We start from the raw sequence: 12,779 nt of genomic DNA on the forward strand, positions 1-12,779 counted from the left end.
ATGACTGACGGTTGCGCTCTGTTATGATGACTGTCGGTTGCGCTCTATTAAGAAGACTGACGGTTGCGCTCTGTTATGATGACTGACGGTTGCGCTCTATTATGAGGATTGCTGATTGCCCTCTGTTATGATGACTGACGGTTGCACTCTGTTATGACTGTCGTTTGCGCTCTATTATGACTGACGGTTGCGCTCTGTTATGATGACTGTCGGTTGCGCTCTATTAAGAAGACTGACGGTTGCGCTCTATTATGAGGATTGCCGATTGCGCTCTGTTATGATGACTGTCGGTTGCGCTCTTTTACGCCTCTCCCCTTGAAGCTCTGCCCACTTCCCACAATGTCACGGCTGTGGCCAGGACGGTGACAGACGGGAGACGTCACATTCTGGTGACACTAAGGCCACGTTCACACGCTGCGGATTAATCCGCACGGATTTTGCAAAAACCGCAGATAATCCGCAGGTCCAAAGACCTGCGGATTATCTGCGGTTTTGCCTGCGGTTTGGTCCTGCGGATTCACTATCTCCACAATGGTGGAGATAGGAACCCGCAGCGGTTTCCGCAGAAAGAATTGACATGCAATTCTTTCTGCGGATTCAAAACCGCAGCAAATCCGCGCGGTTTTTTCCGCAGCGTCGGCACAGCGTTTTTTTTTTCCCATTCAAATGAATGGTACTGTACACCGCAGCTAAAACTGCTGCGTGTCCGCAGCGGCCAAAACCGCTGCGGAAACGCAGCGGAATCCGCAGCGTGTGCACACAGCCTAAACAATCAGCGCTGAGCGGAATTATTTATATTACAGAAAGTGACAATAAAAATGTAAGCTTTATACACCAGGAAAAAAAGGAATTTTGCTCAAATCCATAAAACATAGAAGTTTAAAAACAACATTTCTGTCTGACCGGTGATGTCTGCGCCATTTAACCCCTTCCTGTCTGACCGGTGATGTCTGCGCCATTTAACCCCTTCCTGTCTGACCGGTGATGTCTGCGCCATTTAACCCCTTCCTGTCTGACCGGTGATGTCTGCGCCATTTAACCCCTTCCTGTCTGACCGGTGATGTCTGCGCCATTTAACCCCTTCCTGTCTGACAGGTGATGTCTGCGCCGTTTAACCCTTTCCTGTCTGACCGGTGATGTCTGCGCCATTAAAACCTTGAGGCTATGTGCCCTCGTTAGCGTTTTTAAACGCTCAGAAAACCGGACTTCTTCCCAGAAAACGTGTGTCTTTTTTCCGCGCATTTTTTTCCGTGTGTCTTCTGAACTATAGGAAACGGCTAAAAACACGGACTGAAGCGGAAAATAATGAGCATGCTGCGTTTTTAGCCGCTAAGCGTTTCCTATGCGGAAAAAAACGCATCAATTGGAACAAAAATGCATTAAAATGAATGGGACGCTTATTTTAAGCGTTTCTGAAGCGTCTGATCCGGCACAAACGCTTAAAAAAACGCAATGTGGGCACACAGCCTGAGAAATTTCATTAAAAAACGCATAAAAAAAGCCAGAAGAGGGGACTAGAATGGAGTCTGTATAGGGAGCTCCTCAGTGCTGCGCTGTCTACAGCCGGGGCATTAGCCGAGCTGGCGCCTCAGCACTGCACCGATCGGAGTTGGGAAAATGAGGTCCTCACCGCCGATCGGGTCAGCTCAGCACTGAGGCGCCCACATCGGGGGCTCTGGTGAGACCCTCAAAATATCAACTCCGAGGTAGTCACTTCACTAGCGAGCCGTGTAGATTGGAAGGGCTAAAGCGAGGATCACAAAAATCACCTCCGATCTAGACGTATCCACAACCAGCGCAGAATGATGACGTCATCCGTCGCCGCCTGGCGATCTCGGAAGTGACTGTTGGTTGTCATAGCAAAAGGGCGTCTGTGGGAAACATGGCGTCCTATGAAAGCGTTGTGCATTCGGTAGGGGCGCCGCATGGCAGACGGGCCCCGGCACCCATGGGTGCGCCGGACCCCTACGCTCAGCCGGACCCCGTGCAAGATTTCCACCGGCATCTGAACAAGCTGTACAGCCTGCAGCCGTGTGAGTCGGAGAGCTTCCGCACGGAGGTGAACCTGCTGCTGGACCAGCTCATCTCCCAGGAGTACACGCAGGGGGGCCCCATCAGAGAGGAGGTGAGGGCTGGGAGCGCACCAACATGGCTGCTGTCAAGGGATTATATACAGTTCTCTAGGAAAAAAGGGCCAGAAGCCGGTCATGTAGAGGTTAATACCAACCAGAGGTGGTCAGCTGCAACTATAGAAGCAACTGGTGGGGGGCGCATCAGACGCCTGGGGCTGTGCTACAGCTGCTAAAGCCAAGTGCTTGTTACTTTAGGGTATGTCATTGCTCCGATGGGGATGGGGGGCCGACACTGTCAGTGCTGTGTGGAGGGGTAGGGGGCAGTGTCTGTGCTCCTCTGGGAGGCGGCAGTGTCTGTGCTCTGCGGAGGAGGGAGAGGGGGGGCAGCAGTCTGTGCTCTGCGGAGGAGGGAGAGGGGGGGCAGCAGTCTGTGCTCTGCGGAGGAGGGAGAGGGGGGCAGCAGTCTGTGCTCTGCGGAGGAGGGAGAGGGGGGCAGCAGTCTGTGCTCTGCGGAGGAGGGAGAGGGGGGCAGCAGTCTGTGCTCTGTGGAAGGGGACTGTCTGTGCTCTGCGGAGGGGGCAGTGTCTGTGCTCCGCCGAGGGGGGGGGAGGGGGCAGTGTCTGTGCTCTGTGGAAGGGGGCAGTGTCTGTGCTCTGTGGAAGGGGGCAGTGTCTGTGCTCTGTGGAAGGGGGCAGTGTCTGTGCTCCTCTGGGAGGCGGCAGTGTCTGTGCTCTGCGGAGGAGGGAGAGGGGGGCAGCAGTGTCTGTGCTCTGCGGGGGAGGGAGAGGGGGGCAGCAGTCTGTGCTCTGTGGAAGGGGACTGTCTGTGCTCCGCCGAGGGGGCAGTGTCTGTGCTCCGCCAAGGGGGGGGGGGGGGAGGGGGCAGTGTCTGTGCTCTGTGGAAGGGGGCAGTGTCTGTGCTCTGTGGAAGGGGGCAGTGTCTGTGCTCTGTGGAAGGGGGCAGTGTCTGTGCTCGGCGGAGGGGGAGGATGGGGCAGTGTCTGTGCTCCACGGAGGGGGACAGTGTATGTTCTCCGATGGGGGGGGCACTGTCTCCGCGCCGCGGAGGGGGGGAGGTGGCAGTGTCTGTGCTATGCTGGGGTGAGCGGCAGTGTCTGTGCTACGCTGGAGGGGACAGTGTCTGTGCTCCGATGGGGGGGCGTCAGTGTCTGTGCTACGCTGGGCAAGTACCATTGTCTTCCTGCAGACACTGTTTTCCCATCAGTCTAATACCCATCTGCTTGATGATTCTCTTCCATTACTGAAGCAAGGATGTTGCACATTTGACTTTTCTTGTTAAGATATACGTTGTTACCTGCAGACTTTCTATCTAGACCCCTCCTTAAGCCCCCGTCACACTCAGCGATCTTGCGAGATCGCTGCTGAGTCACAAGTTTTGTGACGCAACAGCGATCTCACCAGCGAAATCGCTGTGTGTGACACTTATCATCGACCAGCCCCCCTGCCGCGTATCGCTGATCGTGCTGGAATGGCCAGGACATTTTTTTTTGATCATTGGTCTCTCGCTGGCCAGCACGCATCGCTGCGAGTGGCAGGCGGGAGACCAGCGATCAGCGAGCTGGACGCTGGTAACCAAGGTAAACAAGGTTTCTAAGCGCCGTGCGGTGCTTAGAAACCCAATGTATACCTTGGTTACCAGCTCCCTGCACCAGCGGGCTGGTATCTAAGGTACTCAGCGACGCAAGCGGTCATCGTCGCTGCTGCTGATCGTTCGTGAAGCTGCCTGTTTGGCAGCTCACCTGCGATCATGTAGCGACACACCAGCGATCCTGACAACTTCATATCGTTGTCGGGATCGCTGGTGAGTCGCTATGTGTGACGGGGCCCTTAGGGTCTCTGTCCCCAGTAGGTTGTTATTGATTTTACCTATCTTAAGCACCATTTTTGGGGTACTCCTTTGTGGCCATATGGCCGGAGCAGTCACAGCCGAGGGTCATTCAGTGGGTGCTCCATATCATTACTCTAGTGTGCCCACCTCCTCGGCTAGGAATGGGCTTTGTCTAGGGCTAGGTTATCCCCCAACCTTCATATTCTGACTTCCCTGACCTTTTTTGTTACATCTCTTTGACCTTTTGGTGACCTCTTGTATATATTTGTTTTGTATGTGTCCATTTTAATACAGTATATTATTCATTAAAGGGAATCTGTCACCCCAGGATGCTTTTCAGCTATTGCTATGGGCATACAGGTAATAGAATGGTTAAACCTGTCTTACCTGTATGCCTCTTAGCCGCGGTCTAGTTGTTGAGAAATTGAGTTTTAACGATTTCCTGGCTCGGGGTGTGTGGTGCCTGGAAGAAATCTGACTCCTGTCTTCATTATCATACCACCCCCTCCCATGCTCATGGCAGTGCCCATATCCTTGCCTTATCCGCCCTTCTGTGGGCAGTGTCTTCATCCTTCATCTGCACCGGCGGGTCACTGGATGCAGGATCACGATTATGTCACCACAGTAGTATAATGTGTCCATATTGGCAGTCCCCAGACCCTCAGAAAAGTACATTGTTAAATGAATTTTTTTTAACATTGCATTGGTTGTTCAGACAGACGATCAATAATTGTGTTAAGGGCAAAAAGCCGCAAATCATTCTGTTATCTTGGATCTAGCTGTGGTATACAGTTCCTGCAAATATAATCCAATATCACATTGTTGTCATGTTATCAGTGGTTATGAGTATGGGACTTGTGAGGGTCATGTGTTCTCATTCTTTTAGGAGGTCTGTGCCTTACTGGTTCAAGCTTGTCACCTGGTTCAACTCAGTCAAGAACACCTTGTCAGTAAAGTGTGCCAGCTTATCCATTATTTGCTCAACAGACTTCAGGTAGGAATCTTGTTGTAACTACATTCTGTCATGCTACTTGCTTTTCACGTCCTAAAAAACGTGCTACTTTCCAATTTGGATGTGAAGCCCGCTGATTCTTCACACTAGGATTGTGATCCCCGAACTACTGCTTCCCACTGTCATTCCAATGCCTCTGCTGGAAAAGACAAGGCAGAGGAGACTGAGCACTCCTTACATGCCACGGTCATATAAGGAAGGTGACAGTGGGAGATCGCTCCATCTGACACACCATTGGCTACCCACAGCATGATCATGGGGTGCCAACTTTTCCTATGCCAACTGTAGGTGAAACAATGGTCTTTGGGTCTGCTATATATCAAAGCCCAATAGACCTTGTCTGCCACTTGGTCTATTAAGCTGCCTGTTAGTATATCTCTAGGGCTACATAGCGACTTTGGCTGCAACACAGGTTGTGCAGCTCAAGGTCACTGTTCCGCTGCTACGTTGCAATGCAAATGAATGGGTCCCATTGCAACCCCCTAGGATACCTCAACAAGCAAGTCACAAAAATCCAACTTTTTTTATTTTGTGAGCCTACCCATTCACTTGTATTGCCCTGCAATGTACAATGAGGAAAAAAAGTATTTAGTCAGCCACCAATTGTGGAAGTTCTCCCACTTAAAAAGATGAGCGAGGCCTGTAATTGACGACCTAGGTAGACCACAACTATGAGAGTTAAAATGAGAAAACAAATTCAGAAAATCACCTTGTCTGATTTGTCAAGATTTATTTTGCAAATTATGGTGGAAAATAAGTATTTAGTCATTAACAAAAGTTCATCTCAATATTTTGTTATATATCCTTTGGCAATGACAGAGGTCAAACGTTTCTGTAAGTCTTCACAAGGTTGTCACACACTGTTGGTGGTATGTTGGCCCATTCCTCCATGCAGATCTCCTCTAGAGCAGTGATGTTTTGGGCCTGTCGCTGGGAAGCACGGATTTTCAAATCCCTCCAAAGGTTTTGTAATGGGGTTGAAATCTGGAGACTGGCTAGGCCACTCCAGGACCTTCATATGCTTCTTACAAAGCCACTCCTTTCTTGACCTGGCGGTGTGCTTGAGAGCATTATCGTGCAGAAAGACCCATCCACGTTTCATCTTCAATGCCCTTGCTGATGGAAGGAGGTTTGCACTCAAAATCTCACAATACATGGCCCCATTCATTCTTTCATATACATGGAGCAGTCGTCCTTGTCCCTTTGCATAGAAACAGCCCCAAAGCATGATGTTACCACCCCTATGCTTCACAGTAGGTATTATGTTCTTTGGATGCAACTCAGCATTCTGTCTCCTCCAAACATGACAAGTTTTGTTTCTACCAAACAGTTCTACTTTGGTTTCATCAGACCATATGACATTCTCCCAATACTCTTCTGGATAATCCAAATGCTCTCTAGCAAACTTCAGACAGGCCCGGAAATGTACTGGTTTAAGCAGGGACACACACCTGGCACTGCAGGATCTGAGTCTCTGGTAGCGTAGTGTGTTACTGATGGTAGCCTTTGTTACGGTGGTCCCAGCTCTATGCAGGTCATTCACTAGGTCCCCCCTTGTGGTTCTGGGATTTTTGATCACCGTTCTTGTGATCATTTTGACCCCACGGTGTGAGATCTTGCGTGGAGCCCCAGATCGAGGGAGATGATCAGTGGTCTTGTATGTCTTCCATTTTCTTATTATTCCCACAGTTGATTTCATCACACCAAGCTGCTTGCCTATTGCAGCTTCCGTCTTCCCAACCTGTTGCAGGACTACAATTTTTGTATCTGGTGCCCTTTGACAGCTCTTTGGTCTTCACCATAGTGGAGTTTGGAGTGTGACTGTTTGAGGTTGTGGAGAGTTGTCTTTTATACTGATAACAAGTTCAAACAGGTGCCATTACTACAGGTAATGAGTGGAGGACAGAGGAGCCTCTTAAAGAAGAAATTTCAGGTCTGTGAGAGCCAGAAATCTTGCATGTTTTTAGGTGACCAAATGCTTATTTTCCACCATAATTTGAAAAATAAATCTTGCCAAATCAGACAAGGTGATTTTCTGGATTTGTTTTCTCATTTGGACTCTCATAGTTTTAGTCTACCTATGATGTCAGTTACAGGCCTCTCACCTTTTTAAGTGGGAGAACTTGCACAATTGGTGGCTGACTAAATACTTTTTTTTCCCCACTGTAGCAGATAACAAAAGACTGACTGGCACTTCTAAGCTAATGTAAACAAGGGCATACTAGGAGCAGCCACGTCCATATACAATATACAAAAGAAGTTGTACTTTGTCATGCTAAAGCATGTAGACGTGGAATATATGAATAGCAATACTGCTCTGGATGATAAGAAAAAATTGAAACGCTTAGAACATAATTTGGCCAATTCATGCATACCCAGCAACCAACGACAAATTGATCTCACACTTCTTGGACCCTACGTGTCTAGTGTATGGAGGTGGCTGCTCCCAGTATGCACCTCTTCACATTATGTGCTATGCGTCTCATTTTTTTTCCTTATTATCCTAAGCAGTATTGCTATTCATACTTTCCATGTCTACGTGCTTTAGCACGATAGAGTGCAAATTCTTTTGTATATTGCAATGTAGCAGAGACACACAGCAATATTTGATTGCACAACCTCAACCTTTTTGCTGCCAAATTCCCTGTATAGCCTTATCCTAACACTCAGGCTAGATAGTGGTTTACACTACATAAGTGGGTCGATGTGTTATTAATGCGATGTACGGATCAAGTCCTTTGGAAAGACAAATGTGCATTGTAGAAAAAAAATAGATGTTTTTAAATCCTCTGAAAAACAATATTCACATTCCTGACCAGGCCAAATGTAAAAATGTACCAAGTGTCACTGTGGTAACAACTCTGGAGTGCTTCTACATATCCCTGTGTTTATCAGAGGTTTTTTTTTTTTTTTTGTGACACATTGTACTTTTATTAGTGGTAAATATTTAGTCTGTAAGTTTTGCATTTATCTATGAACATTAAAAACTTTGTAAAAATTCAATGTTTGAACCTTGAATTTGTATTACCAAAAAATTAAATAATCATGCCTCTCAAAATACTTAAAGGATGACATTTACCTCGTGTGTACGTTACGTTAGCGTCATTTCTTTATTGCTTCATTAGGGGACACAGGTAACCATGGGGGTGTATGCTGCTGTCGCTAGGAGGCTAACACTAGGCAAAAAGGAAAATAGCTCCTCCCTGGCAGTATGAACCTACCGACAGGCAAAGTACCTCAGATTAAGCTTAGTGTCTGTAGGAGGTGCACCTGAATCTGCTATCAGATCCGCATTGTCCTTTTCCGGTTCCCTGTGTGTTTATTAACCTTTTCCCTTTGTTTTTCAGGTTTGTTTTTTCTTAGGGTAACGGGGTGCAATTTCTCACCCTGTTTTGCCGTACCTATGCGACCAAGAGAGCAGTGTGGTGTCACCCACATCGCCCATTCTTGGACCCGCAGGCAGGACTTTATCCCCTGTCACCGTTACAGGTGTTTCAGTGTGATTCCAGGTGGCCGGTCCTTTGCCTTTTCCCCACCCAACCCCTCTCTTTGGAGAGGGCTGGGACAAAGACGGTGGTCACCAGCGATGGCCTTCCCCCTTCTTGTAAGGGGTTGACGCCATCTTCTGCACCGTCTGGAGACGGTGCGTGAAGGAGGATCTCTGATTCCAGCGACCCTCACCTAACCAAGGGCTCCTGATCTGATCCTCATCGCTGCAGGGGGGGACCGGGACTTAACGCAGGTATGTCTCCCTCGTCTCCCTCAGCAGCAGCAGGCGTCATCCTTGGGAAGACTGTACCTTCATCACTATGGGACAGGGCGATGTTGGTGGTAGGGAACAGCCGGCAGCCGTGGCCATTTTTCCCCCTCCACATCAGTATCCTCAAATCTCAACTTACGCCCAACCCTAGAAAGGCTTCTTCTTTCCCCTCTAAGCCCACTGTGATTCACTGTGTCTGTGCCCTTTGGAAAAGAAAGTGGTCTTTAGGCCCCTCCACCATGTCTGCCCCACAGGAGCCCCCTAACGTCCGGGATAAAAGCACTCCCCTCCTTCCGGAGTGAGACTGTGACATGGCAACAGCCATCTCCAACTTGACAAGAGTCTCACATTCCCTGGTCCAGGTCCTGGAATGACTTCTGCATTTTTCTGCCGCCACCAGTGCTCCGAACGCCTGTCACGGTGATTCGCACACACCTGACTGTGACCATCACAGGGACAAATCGGGTACAAAGCAAAGGAAACGCGCTCTTTCCAGTTCTTCCTCCAGTTCTCCAGGTCCCTCTGCATCCTCCTGGATGCATTCCTCCCCCCATGGCCCCCTCCTCGGAGGCTGCTTTTGAGTCCGATGTGGATTCCCAGTCTGAGTCTGTGTCTGCTACAGACCACACCTCAAAAGATGCAGGATATGGTCAATAGCCTTATCCTGGCAATTACCCAAACTCTGAACCTAAAGCAGGATGAGGCACCTGCTCAGGAGCACTCCATTTCCTTCAAACAGGTAAAAAGTCCTTCCTGGAATTTCTCTAATCACAGGAAGTTTGAAGCGATTATGTCCAAACACTGGGAACACCCTGATAAGCGCTTCCCAGGAAGGAAGCAGCTAGATAGTCTCTATCCCTTTAGCCCTGACCTCGTTGGAAGATAGGCAGAATCCCCTAATGAATCCAAGACAGTCTTGTTTCTACCGGATGATGCATCACTTAAGGATTCTACGGATAGACAGAATCCTTGGCTAAGTCAACTTTTGAAGCAGCTGGAGCCTCCCTCTGTCCCATTTTTACCTCCACCTGGGTGGCAAAGGCCATGTCTGCCTGGGCAAGAATGCTTCGCCAGGGTATTCTAGCGGCAGCTTCTCCGGATGAGATGGCAGATTTGGCAGACCAGATTGCCCATTCCGGCAAATATCTTTTGACCGCTTCCTTGGATGTGTCAGGTTGTTCCGCCAGGGCTACCAGTAATATCGTTGCTATACGCCGCATTCTCTGGTTGAAAACGTGGAATGCAGATCCACCATCAAAAGTCCCTCACTGGATCAAATACTGTATATACTCGTGTATAAGCCAAGATTTTCAGCCCATCTTTTGGGCTCGAAGTCCCCCTCTCGGCTTATACGCGAGTCATATACTGGGGGTGTCAGAGATCATACTTGCCTCTCCTGGCACTTCTCTGCAGCCTCTGCTGCTTCCTCTGCCGTCTGCTTCCTGCATTCAGCAGTCATGTGGTACCGCTCATTAAACTCATGAATATGCGAATATTTAATGAGCGCTACCACGTGACCATCTGAATGCAGGAAGCAGACGGCAGAGGAGAAGCAGGAGCTGCAGAGAAGTGCCAGGAGAGGTATGACTGGGGCAGAGTAATATTCACCTGTCCCCGTTCCAAGCCGTGCACCACTGTGTCTCCGGGTCCGCCTGCTTTGACGGCAGAGGGCGCGATGACTTAGTCAGTGTGCGCACTCTGCTGTCACTGCAGAGAGCCGGGAGACAGAGCGGTGGATGGAAATGGAGCAGGGACAGGTAAATATCGCCGGTGCCGGAGGCTCGGGACACCGGCACCTGGCCCCCTAGCGACAGAGAGATGAGTATGTCATTTTTTTTTTTTTTTTTTATTGCAGCAGCATATGGGGGGTATTTATGGAGCATCTTATGGGGCAGCATAACCCTTGTGCAGCAGCATATGGGGGGTATTTATGGGGCAGCATTAACCCTTGTGCAGCAGCATATGGGGGGTATTTATGGAGCATCTTCTTGTGCCAGCATTAACCCTTGTGCAGCAGCATATGAGGGGGTTATCTATGGAGCATCTTCTTGGACCACCATTTAACCCTAGGCTTAAACGTGAGTCAGTAAGTTTTTCCTAGTTTTTTGTGGCAAAATTAGGGGGGTCGGCTTATACACGGGTTGGCTTATACACGAGTATATACGGTAATTTCCGATGCTACCGGCGTAAAAAGCACCTTGCTTCCCTAGTCCATGCCTAAGCGACCTTTTAATAAGAGGATGTCTCTCCAATTTTGTTCCTTTCGGCACTTTTCTGCTTCAGGAACTTACGCCCAGCAGGACCGCTCTTCCGCTCAAGGGGAAAGGAAGGAGCTGTCTTTCAAACCTGCCCCTCACTGGCGACCAATGGGTCGCTCTTCAGGGTCCCGCGTCAACAGATTCTCCTTGGCGTGACTGGTCACCCCCAGCTGGGAATCTCTCCAGGGTGGGAGGCTGGCTTCTCTTCCGGGAAGCATGGTTGTCTGTGGTCGTCAATGCCTGGGTCAGAGAGTCACGTCCGGTTACAAAATCGACTCCGACCCCCCCCCTTACAGGAGTAATCGTACCCACTCCCTGGGTACAAACTGTTTTCAGGGTTCTACGCCAATCTTTTCGTAGTCCCGAAAAAACATGGATTGCTCCGTCTGATTTTGGATCTCAAGCGGTTGAACCGTGACGTTCGGATCTGTCATTTCAGGATGGAGTCCCTACATTTGGTAATCGCCTCCATGGAACCGAGAGAATTTCTTTCTTCTGTAGACATTCAGGATGCTTATCTTCACATTCCTGTTTGTGTTCATCATCAGTGATTCTTACGGTTTGTGATCCAGGAGCAGCGGTCATGGCCATCCTTTGCTCCAAGGGGATTCTCCTAATTCCTTACTTGGACGATCTTCTGATCAAGGGGCCATCCCGTCGAGAATGCGACCAGAGTCTTCAGATCACTCTGGACACTGGTCCGTCTCGGCTGGATTGTAAACAGAGAGAAGTCCTCTCTGACCCCAGATTAGCTCCTGATGTTTCAGCCCGTGTCTTCCTTACAAAGGAGAAGGTTTTTATTCCTCTGCCAGGGGATCTGCACTCTAAAGCAAACAGATTCTCTTCCCCTACCGTCCTATATGAGAGTTCTGGGGAAGATGATTGCCGCCATGGAAGGCTGGTTTCACATTTGCGTTTTTTTGCGCTGGAAAAAAACGCATACGTGCGCATGCGTTTTTTCCCCTATATTTAACATGGGTGCGCATACCTGCGCGCTGGCATGCGCACGTATGCGATTTTCATGCGCTGCGTTTTTTTGGGGTATGCGTTTGTATTTTACAGACGCAGCATGTTGCATTTTTTGGTCCTGCAAAAAAGCGTATGCGCACGTTTTGCGCTAAAAATGGCCATTATAGCCTATGGGTGCGCATATGTGCGCATTGGCATGCTTATGTATGCGTTTTTTTGCACATGCGTTTTTTTTTGTTAACCATGGAATTTAGGGGTTTGGGTTAGAGTTAGGGTTAGTTAAAGGGGTTTAGGGTTAGGGTTAGGGTTGGGGTTAGGGTCAGGGTTAGGGTTAAGTATGGTTTGGTTAAGGGTTAGGGTCAGGGTGGGTTAGGGTTAGGGTTAAGTATGGTTTGGTTAAGGGTCAGGGTCAGGGTTAGGGTCATGGTTAGGGTCATGGTTAGGGTCAGGGTCAGGGTTAGGGTTAGTATGGTTTGGTTAGGGTCAGGGTTAGGGTCAGGGTTAGGGTTAAGTATGGTTTGGTTAAGGGTTAGGGTCAGGGTCAGGGTTAGGGTTAAGTATGGTTTGGTTAAGGGTTAGGGTCAGGGTCAGGGTTAGGGTTAAGTATGGTTTGGTTAAGGGTCAGGGTTAGGGTTAAGTATGGTTTGGTTAAGGGTTAGGGTCAGGGTCAGGGTTAGGGTTAAGTATGGTTTGGTTAAGGGTTAGGGTTAGGGTCAGGGTCAGGGTTAGGGTTAGGGTCAGGGTTAGGGTTAAGTATGGTTTGGTTAAGGGTTAGGGTTAGGGTTAGGGTCAGGGTTAGGGTTAGTAAAGTCATGGTTTGGGTTAGTGTGAGTGGCCACCTAATGTTGGAAAAAAACGCA

General features: G+C 49.1%; 1 protein-coding gene across 2 annotated transcripts in view; it reads left to right on the forward strand.

Moving 5' to 3' along the window:
• The first annotated feature begins 1,853 nt into the window (after window positions 1-1,853).
• Window positions 1,854-12,779, forward strand: part of HEATR6 (HEAT repeat containing 6) — a 120,554-nt gene continuing 109,628 nt past the window's right edge. The window contains exons 1-2 of one of the 2 annotated variants that reach the window (XM_073542537.1): window positions 1,854-2,125; window positions 4,807-4,914. In XM_073542537.1, coding sequence (XP_073398638.1) covers window positions 1,883-2,125; window positions 4,807-4,914 — 351 coding nt within the window. In that variant the 5' untranslated portion in view covers window positions 1,854-1,882. The remainder of the gene's footprint in view (window positions 2,126-4,806; window positions 4,915-12,779) is intronic. The other variant, XM_073542538.1, reaches the window with a different exon arrangement.

The sequence above is a fragment of the Dendrobates tinctorius genome, unplaced genomic scaffold (assembly GCF_039654945.1).
Source record: "Dendrobates tinctorius isolate UK_male_01 unplaced genomic scaffold, ASM3965494v1 ptg000127l, whole genome shotgun sequence".
Taxonomy (NCBI): Eukaryota; Metazoa; Chordata; class Amphibia; order Anura; family Dendrobatidae; genus Dendrobates; species Dendrobates tinctorius.